This window comes from Martes martes, assembly GCF_963455335.1.
Source record: "Martes martes genome assembly, chromosome: 12".
Lineage (NCBI taxonomy): Eukaryota > Metazoa > Chordata > Mammalia > Carnivora > Mustelidae > Martes > Martes martes.
In genome coordinates, this window is record NC_137900.1 from 66354802 (window position 1) to 66369516 (window position 14715).

At 40.1% G+C, this 14715-nt stretch overlaps 1 protein-coding gene across 1 annotated transcript; it reads left to right on the forward strand.

Annotated features, from left to right (window-relative positions):
- The first annotated feature begins 62 nt into the window (after nt 1–62).
- Nucleotides 63–13766, forward strand: ZNF189 (zinc finger protein 189). The gene is made up of 3 exons (XM_080819836.1): nt 63–405; nt 1137–1221; nt 10940–13766. Exons 1-3 carry the CDS (start codon nt 373–375, stop codon nt 12658–12660), a joined length of 1839 nt encoding a protein of 612 aa, XP_080675962.1. The 5' UTR covers nt 63–372; the 3' UTR covers nt 12661–13766.
- The last annotated feature ends 949 nt before the right edge of the window (nt 13767–14715 follow it).

The following is a 14715-nucleotide window of genomic DNA, read 5'->3' on the forward strand; positions in this document are numbered from 1 at the left end:
GCATGACGGGAGTTGTAGTTGGGGGGCGTCCCGGGAAGGTTCCGGGTGACGCCTTCTGGTCCGGGGGCGGGCGGTCATAGCGCTCCTTGGCTGAAAGGAGGGGGAACTGGCAACTGGGAGGAGGCTCTAGCGAGGCCTGGAAGTCTGCGCAGCTAGGCGGGGAGGAAATTTGGGGTTGGGGGACGGCCAAGTAGCGCGTCTGATATGCTGCTGGGGTCGTGACCGCTCGGGGACCGAGGCAGGACCTGGCCATACCCAGCCTGGAGGCCTCGCCTTCGTTGGGCCTAATTTCTAAAGGCTGGGTAGGCCTTAACGAAAGGCTTCTTTCCGTGCGACCGCCGCGGGTTCCTGCCCTGATTTTCTGTCCAGGAGATGGCCTCCCCGAGCCCCCCGCCAGAGCCAAAGGTAAGTCCCCTTCTGGGTATCACCGTTCTCTCGCTATTACCGGAGCTAGGCCGCGCCTCCGCCCCCCCGCCCCCCCACCTCCCTACCTCCCTACCTCCCTGACCGTGGTCTTTAGGGCCAGCGATGTGTGCAGGGAAGTACCCCGTAGTGCTCCCACTTGGCCCTTTTTTTTTTTTCCAAGAGTGACTTGGTAAATCAGGTGAGGAAAATTAGTAATGTTCCAAACATGCGCCCTCATTTGTGAGTTCTTCCAAACGAGGCACCATTTTTTAACCCTCCCCCGTGTTTTATGCGCCTGTCACGATGCTTAGACCCAAGGTAGACGCTTAGAGAAGTTCATGGAATTGAACAGGGTCCCAAGCCAGTGCGGTTGAGTTGGAGCCGGTCAATTAGTGCAGGAAACTTGGGGAGTTTGGGGGCAGCTTACTAGAATAAAAATGTTAGTGTATAATTATTAAACCAGAAAAGTTCTATCTTGAGGACCAGCACTACTGACAACAAGGATCCAGTTCAGCTATCATCTAGTTTGAGGTGCTTGTCTATTACAGAATTGGGCCCCATTTGGAACTCTTGGTTATCATGTTCCTCCTAGCCTACCCGGCCCTGATAAGTGATTTCTTCTGCTACTTTCAGTGGTAGAATTGTCCTTGAGACAACAAGAACTGACTACAGAAATCGTACTATTTCAGGGGTTGCTGACATTTGAGGATGTGGCTGTGTTTTTTACCCAGGAGGAGTGGGATTATCTGGATCCAGCTCAGAGAAGCCTGTATAAAGATGTCATGATGGAGAATTATGGAAACCTGGTCTCACTGGGTAAGAATCTTTTGTTTCTCTGGTTAAAATATCTAAGAGGCTATAAGAAATCAGACTCTGAGAACACTTGGACCACTACAAGTACCAAAACTGCTTTGTTTCAAAGTTCTGATTCAAATCTTTCAGCCATTGATTGTTTCCATGCCTGTCATCCCTAGCATCCTTGCAATAACCAAAATACATGCCTTTCTGGCTTCTTATCTCCATAATCTCATTCCCATATTGCTCTGTACTTTCCCTCCTGGCTCATCCTCCCACTGCTTTCCTCCCACCCCTTTTCACTCTGCCTTCTGGAGCCCCTGTTCTTCTTCACATAATGTTCCTTACCCCTCCTGGCCTTAACTGAAAACTGGCACTTTCCCAAGGACACCACTTCCCTGGCAGAGGCTGCTTATTTTCCTGCATCCTCTTTTTTTCCCCTATCCTTTGTCTCAAAGCTAGAAGGGAGAAGTTATGTTCTCCTACCTTTTCAGGGCTGTTTCCGAAGCATTGGTTTAACCCTTCAAGCAGAATTTCTCTCCTTGCCTCAGCAGTCTTGCTCTACCCACTCAATTCCTTTTCACTGTCATCTGTTGACATGTCTTGGTCCCTCACACATAGATTTTGTCACATTTCAGAATCTTCTGTATGCTCACCTATGCAATCAGTGATGTAGTCATCACTTAACCCTCACTATATTCCCTGACCTTATTCGCTTCAGGGACCTGGCTTTCCTTTTTTGTTCAGCTCACATCAGTGATCAAACCCTCAGTTTTGTCAAAGCAGGCAAATCTTAAACCCTGATATCTTACTCTTTTGAAAATTTTGCAGACATTATTAATTATTATTTTAGATTAACTAAACAGGGGTGACCAAAACAGACATCATCTCTGCCCATGTGGAGCTTACTCTAACTTCTTACCTTTTTACCTCTCCTACTCCTTTCCTCCTACATCTGGTTATTCTTAATCATGTTTCCTGTTCTTGACTTCTCCCTTTCTCCCCACCAGACTATCAGTCCTGTCCTAACTTCATCTCCTCATCTAATCCATGGACCTACATATGAATTATCACCAGCATGCTCTCTCGCCACCTTGTCATTGTGCTCTTCGCATTCTGCAAACCTCAGATTCTGTATTGGTTATAAAATCTGCCTTTCCTCCTACCAGAGTTGCTAAACACAGCAAGAGAAATTCTTTAACTGAAAGGACTGATGCCCTGTGTATATGTATGCATAGCTTTTCTTCTAGTCTGCAGTGGGTTTTTACATCTCAGCCAGTTTTTTTTTTATCATTGATTTGCTCTTTTCCTCCTTCTTTTTAATGACTATTCCAAAAACTAAAGAAGTTTTCCTTGGGTCCATCACTCAGTAGTGGACTTCACTTTCTGTGGCAAAGAGAAGACAGAGGCTACTGAACGTGAACTCCCACCTTCTCTGCCCTTCATGTGCATGCTTAAGACTACTCCTGTTTCCTCGCTTCTCCAAGAATTTATCCATCTGTCATCTTTTTTTTTTCCCTTTACAACTTTAGTCTCTATTCCTACTCTGCTGGTACCTTTATTTTGATAATAGGTATGTTTATGACTCTTCTACTTGGGGAAGGAGGGGAGTGGGTGGTGATCCTTTGAGCCACAGTCTCCTTGCTGCTCCTTGTCACCTCCTCATTCACTTCATTGCCAAGTTTTTGTAAGAGTAGTTAATGTGTGTTTTGTACTTTACCTTCCCCATTATCTCTAAGCCCCTTTTCTTGCCTCTGCCATTCCTCTTGAATTGTTTAACGTTGGTCTGTAATAACCCAAGTGTCAAATGCAATAGACTGTTTTTTGGACACTATTTTATTTCACCTCTCTATAGATATTTGAAACTGTTGCTTCCTTTGGTTGCCTTGCATTCTCACACTTCCTCTCAATTTATATGCTTTCTTTGGCAAAGCTTATCTATACTCAGATCATCACCTACTTCTGTGTGATAAGTCCCAAATCTTACTTTCACCTAAGAGAAGCAGCTGGAGCTTACCTGCCTCAGTAAAAATCCTGGTTCAGCCCCTTACAAGCCTTGTGACCATGGGTGAATTACATAATCTTTCCATGCCTGTTTCTTTTTTACGAAATGGCAATAATAATAGCACTTACCTCTGGGTTACTGTGAGTATTAACAGAGTTAATATCTGTAACGTACTTAGGACATTGAGTAGCATGTAGTAAGTATAATATAAATGTTGATGGCTGTCACTGTACTCTTTATCCTCTCTAAGAACGCTAAAATCTTTGTCATCTTCTTTTGAAGACCATGTAAATGACACACCTGGCAAATCTCAAATAACCCATTCAGATCTCAAGGGCCTTCTCTTTGGAATTAAGTACTCCTTTTTCTGTGCTACTGTATACACTTCTGTTGAATTTATCACACTGTACTCTAATCATTCTTTATGTTATTTTTCTAACCAGACTGGTTTCCATGAGGACAGTAACTATATTTTTTTCATTTGATTTCTCCAGCACTTAGCACAGAACCATATATAGAGTCTACTAAACATGACTCTATTATATGCTTAGCACAGAAGCATATATATTATATGCTTCTAAGTATTCGTGTAATAGAATGAATGAATATACTCAAGATTCAGTATCTCTTGACTAGTTACAGTGTTAGTCCATAAACTAGCCTCTTGCCTCCAATTCCCTTTCTTTTAATACATTCTATTTACTGCCACCAAAGTGATTTTGTTAGTTAACTGCTTATAATTTACAATTCCTGTTAGCCTAAAGGTTAAAAATCTTAATTTCTTATACCTGCTAGGGCCTCTCTAAATAGCCCTGCCTGGGTTTCTAGCGTCATCTATTATTTTTGCACACCACTTCGATCTCCAGTCATATCAGCTGCTGATTTTTTTCCCCAATATGCCATGGTGTCTCTGAGTCATTGCCAGCTTTATCCACACATATGGTATCCTGGCTGATAGAACCAGGCATATGCCCAGCCTTGCCTGCCCCTACTACTGTAAGATGTGAGTACCATATGGACGAAGGCATGGCAGTGAGCCCATCTGTGATCTCCTACTTTCAGGTTCCCATTTTAGCTGAACTACAGCTTTTTATCAGTTATTATTTCTCCCTCTGCAATCTTTTCATCTATAGATTCTGTCACCATTCCTTTGATAAGAGCTCCCTTGGTGAAAGATAATTACTTGATTTTTTCTAACGTAGTTTTATTGCACATCATCTTGCTTCTTTAGTTAGTACAGCTCTCTTCCATTTAATTCCATTTAATTTTGGTCCTTTATTTGTACCTTTCCTTTCTATGACGATTTTTCTTTAAATGCTTCAGTAACTATGTTAATAATACAACTGACAGCTTGATCTCAGTTCTCAGTCTTCCAGTTCTTTGTTCCTTTTTTTTTTTTTAAATATTTTATTTATTTATTTGACAGAGAGTGAGATCACAAGTAGGCAGAGAGGCAGGCAGAGAGAGAGGGGGAAGCAGGCTCCCTACTGAGCAGAGAGCCCGATGCGGGCTCAATCCCAGGACCCTGAGATCATGACCTGAGCCGAAGGCAGAGGCTTAACCCAGGCGCCCCAAGTGTTCAGTTCTTTCAACTGAAAGGGACTTCCTCAGTTTTAATGACTTCTTTCTAGTCTGCTTGAGCTGTATTGGACCTTGACAGAATTGGGAATTGCTGTTCCTGTAAGACCTTATACTCATTGCTTCTCTTCTTAGATTATATATATTCTTAGAATATATATATTATGTATTCTTTCCTCAATTGTTTGTTCAACTACTCATCCTTTCAATAAATAGTTAATCAAGCACTATGCTAGCGCTAGGAATGCAGATTCTTCCCATTCTCTCATTCTTTTACCAAAAAAACTGTTCTTCCTATATACTTTTGGATACTAGGATTGGCAGCTGTGGTCAGTCCACAGGCCAGATCTGGCACACTGTCCATTTTTATGAATAAAGTGCCTATTTTGGGGGCACCTGGATGGCTCAGTGGATTAAAGCCTTTGCCTTCGGCTCAGGTCATGATCTCAGGGTCCTGGAATCGAGCCCCGCATCGGGCTCTCTGCTCAGCAGGGAGCCTGCTTCCCTTCCTCTCTCTCTGCCTGCCTCTCTGCCTACTTGTGATCTCTGTCTGTCAAATAAATAAAATCTTAAAAAAAAAAAAAGTGCCTACTGTTAATACTTTCATGCTGTAGTGGCAGAGTTGAACATTTGCAGTAGAGCCTATATGGCTCTCAAAGCCAAAAATATTTATTGTCTAACCCTTTTTAGAAAATGTATGTATGGTAACTCTTGTTATCGCCTAAAGTTTAGCCACTTCCACTTTACCATTTCCTTGCCATTTCTCTGTCTCTGCAGCTACCATAGTATTAAAACTGATTAAAGATTATAGAAATCAACTCAAACTAGCTTAAGCCAACAAGAGAACTTATTGTAGGGACAGAGGTGGCACACAATATATAAGCATGACTGCAACTGGATATCAGAAAAGGACTAGAACCAGGGGCATCTGGGTGGCTCAGTTGGTTAAGCATCTGACTCTTGACCTTGGCTCAAGTCTTGATCCCAAGGTCATGAGTTCAAGCTCCACACCTACTGTGGAGCCTACTTTAAAAACAAAAACAAGGGGCACATGGGTGGCTTAGTGGATTAAAGCCTCTGTCTTCGGCTCGGGTCATGATCCCAGGGTCCTGGGATCGAGCCCCGCATCGGGCTCTCTGCTTGGCAGGGAGCCTGCTTCCCTTCCTCCCTCTCTGCCTGCCTCTCTGCCTACTTGTGATCTCTGTCTGTCAAATAAATAAATAAAATCTTTTAAAAAACAAAAACAAAAACAAGGGGTGCCTGGGTGACTCAGTTAAGCCTCTGCCTTCACCTCAGGTCATGAGCCCAGGGTCCTGGGATCAAGCCCCACATCTGACTCTCTGCTCAGTGGGAGCCTGCTTCCCCCTCTCTGCCTGCTTCTCTGCTTACTCGTGATCTCTGTCTGTCAAATAAATAAATAAAAATCTGGGATGCCTGGGTGGCTCAGTCGGTTAAGCCGCTGCCTTCAGCTCAGGTCATTATCCCGGGGTCCTGGGATCGAGTCCTGCATCGGGCTCCTTCCTCGGCAGGGAGCCTGCTTCTCTCTCCGCCTCTGCCTGCCACTCTGCCCACTTGTGCACGATTGTGGGCACACGCGCGCTCGCTCTCTCTCTCTGACAAATAAAATCTTAAAATAAATAAATAAATAAATATAAATAAATAAATAAAAATATTTAAAACAAAACAAAATGAAACACAGAAATTGGATTGTTCAGGAAGCCAGGAAGGAACTCTGTCTTTGCATTCTGTTTCTTCTTGGTAGACTAGTCTTTCCTCCTCATATCCACATGCTTCTGTCGCTATAGCTTCTGAGTTGATAGATTACAATTCTAGTCATGTTCAGAATAACTGCCTAATTTAGTTTTAATTCCTGGTAGAGATGCACTTTGAGTCAATTCTCTACAAATTAGCTATATGATCACAGGATGGGAGCATAGACTAAAAGCATGGCAGAGACCTCAGAAGGTGATTATAGCTACCAAGCCCAGATCTAATGGATAGTCCTTTCTGTACTACTCTGTGTGGAAGCCAAAACTCACTTGTTTTTTTTACCTATCTCTTTGACCTATTTATTTTCATTCCAGTGTCTCTCTGTCTAATTTACTTAAGCTGTGTATTACATTTTATGTCTGATATGATAAATCATTCTTTTATATTCTTTTTTAGGATACATTTGTTTTCTTTATTCTTCCAGTTGAAATTTAGATTCATTGAGGTTTTTTATTCATTTATAAGATTTTGATTGGAATACAGTTGGGTTCATAAATTGGTTTGGGAAGAATTAAGATCCTTATAACATTGAATCTCTTTAGCAATTTGCTTGACTCTATTTATCTGTCTTACATCCTTCAGAAAATTTTTATGGCTTATTTTCAAAGCTCTCTTTCAATTCTTATGAGATTTATTCCTGGTTTTATGGTTTTTATTCCCATATAAGACATTTTATTTTTCTATAACATTTACTAATTGTTTATTCTTGGCAGTAAGTACTTATCACTATTTATTTTATATCTTTGTTTTCTTGTTACTATTATATTTAACTTAATTTTTTAAAGAAATTTTACATGGACATTTATATTGTCTGCAAATAACAACAATTTTATCTGATTCCTTTGAGTAAAACCCTAGAACAACAACACTGGGTAAACATTATAAAGAGACTTCCCCCTCTCACAAGGAAATTACAGTCCCATGGAGGAGGTAAATACAGCACAATAACAGTGCATATAATAGCTATAATGCAGCTGTGGATGAGGGCTGGTAATAAAAAACAGAACATCTAAGTCTATTGGACTTAGTGAAGGCTTTGTAGAGGAGCTGTTACTTGAATTGAATCTTAAAGAGAAACCAGGAGCTTGCCAGGTAAACAATGTTGGGGGACATTTAGTAAAATGAGATGCTCAAAGAAATGGCATAGAAGATTAGCATGAGCGGGGCACCTGGGTGGCTCAGTGAGTTAGGGCCTCTGCCTTCAGCTCAGGTCATGATCCCAGGGTCCTGGGATCGAGCCCCACATCGGGCTCTCTGCTCAGCAGGGAGCCTGCTTCCTCCTCTCTCTCTGCCTGCTTCTCCGCCTACTTGTGATCTCTGTCTGTCAAATAAATAAATAAAATCTTAAAAAAAAAAAAAAGATTAGCATAAGCAATTTGCCCACTTTGCAGTGTGAGAGAGTGGGTAGGAGGGTGACTTGAGATTTAGAGAACCTTTTGTGAAGTGCTGAATATCATGGTGGAAAGAGCTTTGATTTGCTCTCACAAGTGATGGAGTACTAGTGAATCTACAGGTGGTGATGTGACTGGAATTCCATTTCATGCACATCTCTCTGGATGCAGTGGAGTAGATGTAGTATGGAGACAACTTAAAGGCTAGAGTGAAGGATTATTGGATGGCTTTTGCATAATCCAGGGAAGACATGGAAAGAAGGTAGATACTAGAGAGTTGAATCTTTGATTTTGGTGATTGTTTACCAATAAGAAAAATGGAGAAATCTAGGCTGATTTTCTGCTTTGGGTAATGGGTGAAGATGCCTGTCCAGAGGAAATGATTGGAGGTGGAGACATACATGACAGCAAATGATGATGATCATGTTAATTGTAAGCCCTTTTTGAGACAGGTAAATAGCAATACCCAGACTATATATAGAGAACCAGGTAAGAATGTAAATATGGGTAACAGTAACCTTCAACAGTTAATGAAGGAAGAGAAATACGTGAAGGAAATTTATTAGAAAAGGCCAAAGAAGAAATAGGGAACTAAAAGAATATAATGGCATAGAAATCAAAACCAGGTAGTGTCAAAATGGAATTAGTCAACAGTGTCAGATGCTGCTGAATAAGGACTGAAGATGTTTATTGTATTTGTTATTCAAGAGTCATTGGTGATTTAGAAGAAACTTTTCTAGATGCCAGAAACAGAAGCCATATTTCACAGTAGGTTGTAGGGGAAGAGGTGGGTATGGGAAACATACCTAGGAAAGGGAGACCTACAGAGTTAAGATTTTATTTCAAAACTTAGATTTCATTAAGAGAAGGGTTTCAGGTTTGAGATAAAGTTGGGCATATTTGTATGCTGAGCATATGTAAGTATGTTGGCAATGGAGAACAGATGGAAGAAAGAGGAAACAATGGTAGTAGTTAAGTCCTCAAGAGACATGGGAGATCAAGAGAAGGTAGATGAATTAGCTTTGGATAGGAATGGAATATATCTTCATGTACCATTGCAGATAATTTTATAGGCAGGGGGCAGAAAGTTCAGGGAGTTCTCTCATCCTTTTTCATTGTGTGAAAGAAAGCAGTCCTCTGAAGTGAGTTTAAGATATAATACTATTAGTAGCATAAAGAGAAATAGAGTTTCTACTGATTTCTTAGAGGAATAAGAGAAGTTTTTTGGGAATAAAATAACTTAATGACTGGTTTGAACTAAGTGAAAAGAAAACTCAGAGATGACTCCAAAGATAGAAAATTAGAAAATTGAGAGAAAAGAGGAAGTCTAAAAAAGGGAATTGTTTAGGGCCAAATGTATGTATCTGGTACCGATCAGTTCTTCTAGTGGAATTATCCAGCAGACAGCATGAGAGAGAAAATCGGGGGAAAAGTCAGAGGCAGACTCAAGAGTTCTGTATGCCACTCTGTTTCATCATAGACTATTATGTTATCTTTCCTTCTACACATGTAAGATTTTCATTTCTCAGATGTCTTAGAGACTCTCAGTTGGAACTAAATGGTTCCACCTTGGCTCTTACATTAGAAGGGTGAGAAACGTATGTACTTGAAGAATGTGGTAGGATTTGTGGTAGGTGAAGGCATAAGTTACCACAGACTGCATTTTCTCTGTTTCTTTCCTTAACTGTGACCGTGTTCCTTTTGTATTTATTTTATTATGTCTTTCTGTATCATAGACTCCTTGTCACTCCAATCCATTATTTTACTTTTTTCATTTTTTAAAAAATTTTATTAACATACAATGCATTATTTGCTTCAGGCGTGCAGGTCTGTGAATCATCAGTCTTACACAAATCACAGCACTCACCATAGCACATACCCTCCCCAGTGTCCATAATAACCCATTATTTTATTTTAAAGGCCATTTTGTCTCAGTAGAGGAGTGCTTTAGTTAAATATTTTATCATGTTTTCTCTCCCCAGTGTTCTCGTCATTCATTTTATTAGGTGGGGAACTTCGTGTCTTATCTTTGAATCCTGAATCATTACACACACCTGGAATGCTTTTGTTTGCAATAAGTAAATTCTTGTTAATGAATGAATTGTTGCTTCCCCTTTGTTGTTGTCTTTTATCCTTTTCAGCATTTTGTGTTTATTTCTGTCAGTTATTTGGTCTACTCATGGTTCAGTAATGCTGTCTTACCTCATATTTTCCTGAACCTACTGGGTTTTTTTTCTGCATTATCCTTTCTTCCTTGATAGAATACTTCATTACACCACTACTTGTTTTATTTCATTGTTTCCCCATCTTACCTTGCCTAATTGTTGATTTACCAGGCCTTCCTCCCAATTCTGCTTGCCCTACTAACTCATCATTTTACTCATAAAAACACCCTTTTAGTGTGCCTGGCTGACTCAGAGGAGCATGTGACTCTTGATCTCAAGTTTGTGAGTTCAAGCCCCATGTTGGGTGTATTTTTTTACTAAAAAAAAAATAAAAACTTAGGGGCAACCTGGGTGGTTCAGGGGGTTAAGCCTCTGCCTTTGGCTCTGGTCATGATCTCAGGGTCTTGGGATCGAGCCCTACAGCTGGCTTTCTGTTCGGCGGGGAGCCTACTTCCCCCTCCTCTCTGCCTACTCGTGATCTCTCTCTGTCAGATAAATAAGTAAAATCTTTAAAAAAATAAAAAATAAAAACTTAAAAGCTTGCTTCTTTAAAAACACACATACATCTCACACACTCACTTTTTTCATACCCCTTCTCCAAGAAAAGTATTTTATCAAATAACTAATATTATTTATATAGCTTGTATTCTTTGCCAGGCATTGTCCTAAATGCTTTGTGTATATAAACTAATGTAGTCTTCACTATACTGTGGAGTAATCATTCACATTTTATAGATGTAGTGGATTAATTTGTAATAATCTCATTTTCCTAAGCATTTCTCCTTGCTAGCAAAGAGCCCAGCTGATCTATTTTCTATTTATTATTCCAGATGTTTTGAACAGAGATAAGGATGAGGAGCCAACTGTGAAACAAGAAATTGAGGAGATTGAGGAAGAAGTGGAACCACAGGGTGTAATAGTTACAAGAATCAAAAGTGAAATTGACCAAGATCCCATAGGTAGGGAAACCTTTGAACTTGTTGGTAGATTAGATAAACAGAGAGGTATTTTCTTATGGGAAATACCAAGGGAATCTTTGGCCCAGGACCAGCGAATGTTCAGGGGAAACAGTAACATTATTCGTAAGAGACCAAACTCAGAAGAGAAATGCCATAAATGTGAAGAATGTGGAAAAGGTTTTGTCCGGAAGGCCCATTTCATTCAACATCAAAGGGTACATACTGGTGAGAAGCCTTTTCAATGCAACGAATGTGGAAAAAGTTTTAGTCGCAGTTCATTTGTTATTGAACATCAGAGAATTCACACTGGGGAAAGGCCGTATGAGTGTAATTATTGTGGAAAAACCTTTAGTGTGAGCTCAACCCTTATTAGACATCAGAGAATCCACACTGGAGAGAGACCCTATCAGTGTAATCAGTGTAAACAGAGCTTCAGCCAGAGAAGGAGCCTTGTTAAACATCAAAGGATTCACACAGGTGAGAAACCCCATAAATGTAGTGACTGTGGGAAAGCCTTCAGTTGGAAGTCACACCTTATTGAACATCAGAGAACTCACACTGGTGAGAAACCGTATCACTGTACCAAATGTAAGAAAAGCTTTAGTCGAAATTCATTACTTGTTGAACATCAGAGAATTCACACTGGGGAAAGACCTCATAAATGTGGAGAATGTGGGAAAGCTTTTAGATTAAGTACATACCTTATACAACACCAAAAAATCCACACTGGTGAGAAACCTTTTCTTTGTATCGAATGTGGAAAAAGCTTCAGTCGGAGCTCATTCCTTATTGAACATCAGAGGATCCATACAGGTGAAAGACCTTATCAGTGCAAAGAGTGCGGGAAAAGCTTCAGTCAGCTGTGCAACCTTACTCGTCATCAGAGAATTCACACAGGAGACAAACCCCATAAATGTGAGGAATGTGGAAAAGCCTTTAGCAGAAGCTCGGGTCTTATTCAGCATCAGAGGATCCACACCAGAGAGAAGACTTACTCATACAATGAAACCAAGGAAAGTTTTGACCCAAATTGCAGTCTTGTTATACAGCAGGAAGTCTACCCCAAGGAAAAATCTTATAAATGTGATGAATGTGGGAAAACTTTCAGTGTCAGTGCACATCTTGTACAACATCAAAGAATCCACACTGGTGAAAAGCCCTACCTATGTACTGTATGCGGGAAAAGCTTCAGTCGGAGCTCATTTCTTATTGAACATCAAAGAATCCACACTGGTGAGAGACCTTATCTGTGCAGACAGTGCGGCAAAAGCTTTAGTCAGCTTTGTAATCTTATTCGACATCAGGGTGTTCACACAGGTAATAAACCCCATAAATGTGATGAATGTGGGAAGGCCTTTAGCCGGAACTCAGGCCTTATTCAGCATCAGAGAATACACACAGGAGAGAAACCTTACAAGTGTGAGAAGTGTGACAAAAGTTTTAGTCAACAGCGCAGCCTTGTCAACCATCAGAAGATCCACACAGAGGCAAAAACCCAAGAAACCCATGAATGTGATGCTTGTGGCGAAGCCTTCAATTGCCGCATATCTCTTATTCAGCATCAGAAATTGCACACTACATGGATGCAGTAAATGTAGAGACATATTCAAGCTCAGTTTGACTTGAGACTAGCTACCCAAGTGCAGTTTCAGTATGGCTCACCATGAGTCAGGTTTAGTGACAAAGCAGATTATCCTTGGCCTCAGGCAAATGGTTTCTAAAGATTCTGTGAAAGGTGGACAGCTGCCCAAAGGCAGCTGAAGACTTCCATTACTCTTTGTTTTGATGATCCTAGTGAAGGACTCAGTAATTTATTTAAGCATCTTTTTTTCTCACACATCTTTTAGGAGAGAGGTCAAACCCAGGTTCAGAGCACTTGGTATTATAATTAATAAAGGGACAAGGACAAAGTTGCATTGGTACAAGGGAGCAGAAGTGAGAAAACTAGAGTAATTAATTATTCAGGAGTGTCCCCTGCCACCATCATATGATGGTTCGATCAGTTCCATAATATGTTTGGCAGTGCATGCCAAAGCCTAGTAATGAAGCATATGATTAAGTTTTCAAGGAAACAGCCCCATTTTTTTTTTTTTTCAAACTGATATCCGAAGGTTTTCTGGGTCATTGCTTAAGAAAGCCAGTTATTTGGCACGTGAGTTAAAGAAACAGTTCCAATGCCTTGTGGTTCCCAGATCTGTGAAATGAGTGGACCATTAATCTTACATGTAAAGATTATATGAGTAATTAATAAGCCTAGCAAAGGTGTTACCAAGGAACCTTTGGGAGTGCCTTTTTTCAAGATGGGCCCGAAAATGTGGAGGAAGACACTTCTTTTTGTGCCCTCCCATCTGTGAAACATAATTGTAGTCCTATACAAATAATCTTATTCCTCCACTACCAGTAGCATGCGAAAGTGTACATATTTTGATTACCAAGAGTTGGAAATAAAAAGACCTGAAGTCTATACTAGGAAACAGATATTTTGGTATTGCTTTGGTTTTTATGGTAACTAGACTTTGCATGCGATTTTAAAATCCTTATTTCTGGTTCTAGGGCTTCCCTTAGTTGATGGTTATATAAACCTATTAATTTATCTGTTTTAATCATTAAACCTGTTTTGTTTTTTGCTTTGTGTAAGAGTTCTTTGTTATTTTCATTCAAAATCTATCCTGTCAAATAAATACTGCACTTAAAAATTAGAATCAAGGATTTAAAAGAAATTGCTCTTACTTGTTGTACCTGTGACTACAGGCATACCATGGAGATAGTGTTTGGTTCCAGAGCACTGCAATGAAGCAGATATTGCAATAAAGCAATTCAATTTTTTATTTCTTACTGCATATAAAAGTTATGTTTACACTTTACAGTAGTCTAGTAACTGTGCAATAGTAGTATGTCTATGAAAGCAGTGTACATGCTTTAATTTTAAAATACCTAAATACCTATTGCTAACCATCATTCTGAGCTTTCAGTGAGTCATAATCACTAATCAGATTAGGATAACAAATATAATAGTAATGAAGATGTTTGAAATATTGCAAGAATTACCAAAATGTGACACGGAGACACAAAATAAGCAAATGCTCTTAGAGAAGTGGAATCAAGAGATTTGCCTGATGCGAGTTTGCCACAAACCTTCCATTTGTGAAAACACGCAGTATCTGCAGAGCACAATAAAGCAATCCACAGTAGAACGAGGTGTGCCTGTAGTGACCTTTTCTGGGATAGTTCCCTTAGGGCTAAATCCAGATTCTTTAGTTTCTTACTGTAGAATTCCAGATCACCTGGAACTGTATAATTCTACCTAATAGTTTGAGCAAAACACCTCCCTTCTATATTACAGACATTCTGAACGTCCCCTCCACACTTTCATCTTCCCCTGGGAATATTTGTGTGTGTACATGTGAACATGAAGGTATATGTATAGAAATTGTGCTCTGCATTCAAATTAAGTAGTCAGCATCAGTTAACTGTCAAAACAGAGTTTGTAGCCCAATGAAAAGCAGAAAAAGTAACTGAAAATGCACTTGAGGCCTCAATTATCCTCCTGCCGGAAATTTCCCCAGATTTACTTATTCTACACAAATCGTTCTCTGGCCAGTGTTTCAACTAATAAGGTTCTCAGACCTGTTCTCAGTATTTTGGAA